Below are 3,584 nucleotides of genomic sequence, written 5' to 3' on the forward strand. Positions count from 1 at the left end.
AACATGCCCGAGAAATTATCTTAGGCCTGTTGGCAAGTGTAGTAAGAGATGAGGAGTTGTCATTTAATCGCATTATTAATGTGACCAAAAGATGAAATACAATCATTTCAAAAATTCAGAAAATGTTTTAACAAAAATACAATTCAAACATTTCCATTCATTTACGCCTGTGTGTGTGTGTGTGGGGGGGGGGGGGTGCAGGTTAAGTTGAGCCGCTATCTACATAATTATAAACAAGAGGGGTCATGTGACCACAAATTAAGGAAGCACACTTCACAATACTCACTTAAGAGTGGTAAGTGAATTTGAGCACAAGATATCTATGTATATAATCATTGTCATGCTGCGTGAATTAATCATGTTGGTACGTTCCTGGTCTTGCATCTTAATTAAAGTAAATATGTTTTGAACATTATTATGTATAATTTAAGTCAGTATAAACTACAAAACAAAGTCATAAACTTACCATAATTGTATATTTGAGCCACTGTGGGAAACTTTTTTTTTTTTTTTTTAATGTGGAGGTTTTTGGCGTGAAATGAGCCTGTGAGGCAAGTTGAGCTATAAAAACTTTAAAAATAAATAAATAAATAAATAAATAAATAAATAAAAGCAGACAAACATTCTGTCTGTAGCTTAAACACGGACATAAAAGTTTAAATTTGATGGAAGATACCAAGTTAGCATGTTTAGCACATGGTTTTATTTAAAAGTGTGAAGGTTCGTCTTTGTCAAACTATGTTAATAAAATTAAAAGTGATTTCTGTTCAAATTGTTTGACTTCATGTCATTTTAAATTCAAGTAAATTCACTACGTTCCCCATCTCAGTGGAAGACTTGCTGTCATTCCCAGGGATTCACAACCACCCGGTGCACATATAGTAAGTCCACTTTGAAGCAAATCCACTTATTTGTTGCAAAATAATCAAATCTACGTGTCATCTGACCCCGGTCGCCCCTACGATGCGATCAATCGGCCAGTAGAATGAACCCCATTAACCAACAGGCCCAATGAAAAGGATTTTGAGGGGGAAAAATCACAACAAAGACGGTGTCAATGCGAAGTTTCCTTGTGTTTTTGTTTCAAACCGGTGTTTGCTCGTCCCTTTCTCATGGAAATGAATCCTCAGATTTGAGAATTGGATTCACACACGTGAGCAGCCTGCTGACATTTAATCTCGTCTTCAAACACCTGGCGGTTTGCCGCCCGACCACGTCAAGGTAAGTCGGATTCGTCATATTTAATATATGTCAAAGAGTCTTTTTGTGTTATTAACAGCCGATGATTTGCACGTCTGGCAGCTGCTTAATTGGCTGGATTGTGATGTAAAAGACGGGAGGGGCGATGTCCGGACGTGTCCTCAGCACCACCGGGGGCCTTCCTCCACTGATACGTAGGTGAGCCTGAGCTTCAGATAAAAGTTGCCATCAGTAATAAGATGCAGCGTGACTGTCTGCGTGTTTATCCCTGATGAAAATTAAATCCAGATGCTGCGCGTGGAGACCGGATGTCGCTTAAATGTAATTTAAATGCTGCAAAATGAATGACAAATTTGGAGTTTTAAAAACTCTAATCAGGTCTGACCTGTCTCTGGACAGGGAGGACACATTGGGGCTGCTTGTCCCGGAGGAGGGGGGGAGGGCCGAGAGATGCTTTACTGCGGGAGGGGGAGGGAGAGTAGTGGGCTAGGAGGGGGGTCGTCCTGGGAGGGAACCAGGGGTGTGGAGGGCCGAGTTTAAAAAGGCAGCCAGCGCCAGCAGTCACTCACACATAATCTTCCCTCTCCTCCTGTTTCCAGCAGCAGCAGCAGCCCCTGAGGTCGTGTGGTTGTTCCAGCTCACAGGTCTTGTTGGGACTGTACGGAGTTTCCTGTCTGAGAGGATTTTGTATTCGCGCAGCATGGAGGCCACCACTGTGGAATATGTTGATAGCTATGAATACTATGATGACAATGAGACTCTCTGTGACTACTCCGAGTGGGCGCCCTCCTTCGTCCTCATCCCGGTCCTCTACATGCTCATCTTCATCCTGGGCCTGTCGGGAAACGGCGTGGTCATCTTCACCGTCTGGAGATCCAAATCGAAGCGTCGCGCTGCAGATGTCTACATTGGAAACCTGGCGTTTGCTGACCTCACTTTCGTGGTAACCCTACCTCTCTGGGCCGTGTACACATCGGAGGGCTACCACTGGCCCTTCGGTGTGGCTCTGTGCAAGATCAGCAGCTACGTGGTTCTGGTCAACATGTACGCCAGTATTTTTTGCCTCACCTGCCTGAGCTTTGACCGCTACCTGGCCATCGTGCACTCTCTGTCCAGCAGCCGGCTGCGTTCGCGCGGCACCATGCTGGCCTCCCTGGGTGCTATTTGGCTCCTGTCCTGCCTGCTGGCCGTGCCCACGCTGCTGTTCCGCACCACTCAGTACGACCAAAACAGCAACCGGACCACTTGCGCCATGGACTTCAGCCTGGTGACCATGAAGAGGCACGACTACCTCTGGATCGCCGGGCTCAGCCTGTCCTCCTCCGCCCTGGGCTTCCTCCTGCCTTTCTTGGCCATGACCATCTTTTACTGCTTCATCGGCTCCACCGTCACGCGCCACTTCAACAACCTGCGCAAGGAGGACCAGAAGAAGAAGAGGCTGCTGAAGATCATCACCACACTGGTGGTGGTGTTTGCCATCTGCTGGACTCCCTTCCACGTCCTGAAGAGCCTGGACGCCCTCTCCTACCTGAACCTGGCCCCCAACTCCTGCGGCTTCCTGCGCTTCGTGCTGCTGGCTCACCCCTACGCCACCTGCCTGGCCTACGTCAACAGTTGCCTCAACCCATTCTTGTACGCCTTCTTCGACCTGCGTTTTCGCTCTCAGTGCCTGTGCCTGCTCAACCTGAAGAAGGCGATTCACGGCCAGATGAGCTCCATGTCGTCCACGCTGAGCGCCCAGACTCAGAAGTCAGAGATTCAATCTCTGGCCACCAAGGTGTAGAGAGGACAGATGAAGGTGGAGCGGGGCCGCGGGGCAGTCCCAGCTCCTGTCACTGGAACACTTGTAAAAATACAGACTTTACGTGTCCATTATTACACGCCGGTAAGCTGACAAGATGAACTTTGAATTGTCGCCGCTCACAGTCATGATCTTCATTCCTTCCGATTCGACAGCCAGCGAGGTCGACGGCGTGGACTGCGAGAGCGGGAGCCAGCTGGCTGAGCTCCTTCGCTGCTTTGTTCCTCAAAATCTCAGAGAAAAAAAAAATTATATTTTTTTGTTTTGTCCTGTACAAGTTCTCCTTTGTGTTATAATCGGATCGACACACACTGATGATGGAACTCAATTTACGTGAAGGCCTGTTCACACCGGATGAGCTGCTGAGGTGGACAGTATTTTCATACCTTAATAGCATTTTTTTCTTCCTGTTTTGTTTTAGAAGCACTTGTTAATAAAATGTGTGAGCAGGGAAGGCCGTAGTGTCGTCTTCAGGGCTTGTTGTTTGTGAAGTGGGCTGCAGGAGGGAGGAGGGAGGAGGAGGGGGTGTAAGAGGAGAAAAGGTGTTGCAGCTTAATTATATAGTTTGTGGAGAGGAGACAGG

General features: G+C 47.5%; 1 protein-coding gene across 1 annotated transcript; it reads left to right on the forward strand.

Annotated features, from left to right (window-relative positions):
* Window positions 1-1,781: 1,781 nt before the first annotated feature.
* On the forward strand, window positions 1,782-3,584 carry aplnra (apelin receptor a). Its single transcript, XM_086205497.1, has one exon. The coding sequence runs from the start codon at window positions 1,901-1,903 to the stop codon at window positions 2,981-2,983; it is 1,083 nt and encodes a 360-aa protein (XP_086061623.1). The 5' UTR covers window positions 1,782-1,900; the 3' UTR covers window positions 2,984-3,584.

This window comes from Aulostomus chinensis, chromosome 6, assembly GCF_037954235.1.
Source record: "Aulostomus chinensis isolate RoL2024-O1b breed Wild chromosome 6, RoL_Achi_v1.0, whole genome shotgun sequence".
NCBI lineage: Eukaryota > Metazoa > Chordata > Actinopteri > Syngnathiformes > Aulostomidae > Aulostomus > Aulostomus chinensis.

What these genes read in the sequence shown, in the direction of transcription:
- aplnra (XM_086205497.1), top strand. Translation starts at nt 1,901, where the DNA reads ATGGAGGCCACCACTGTGGAATATGTTGATAGCTATGAATACTATGAT.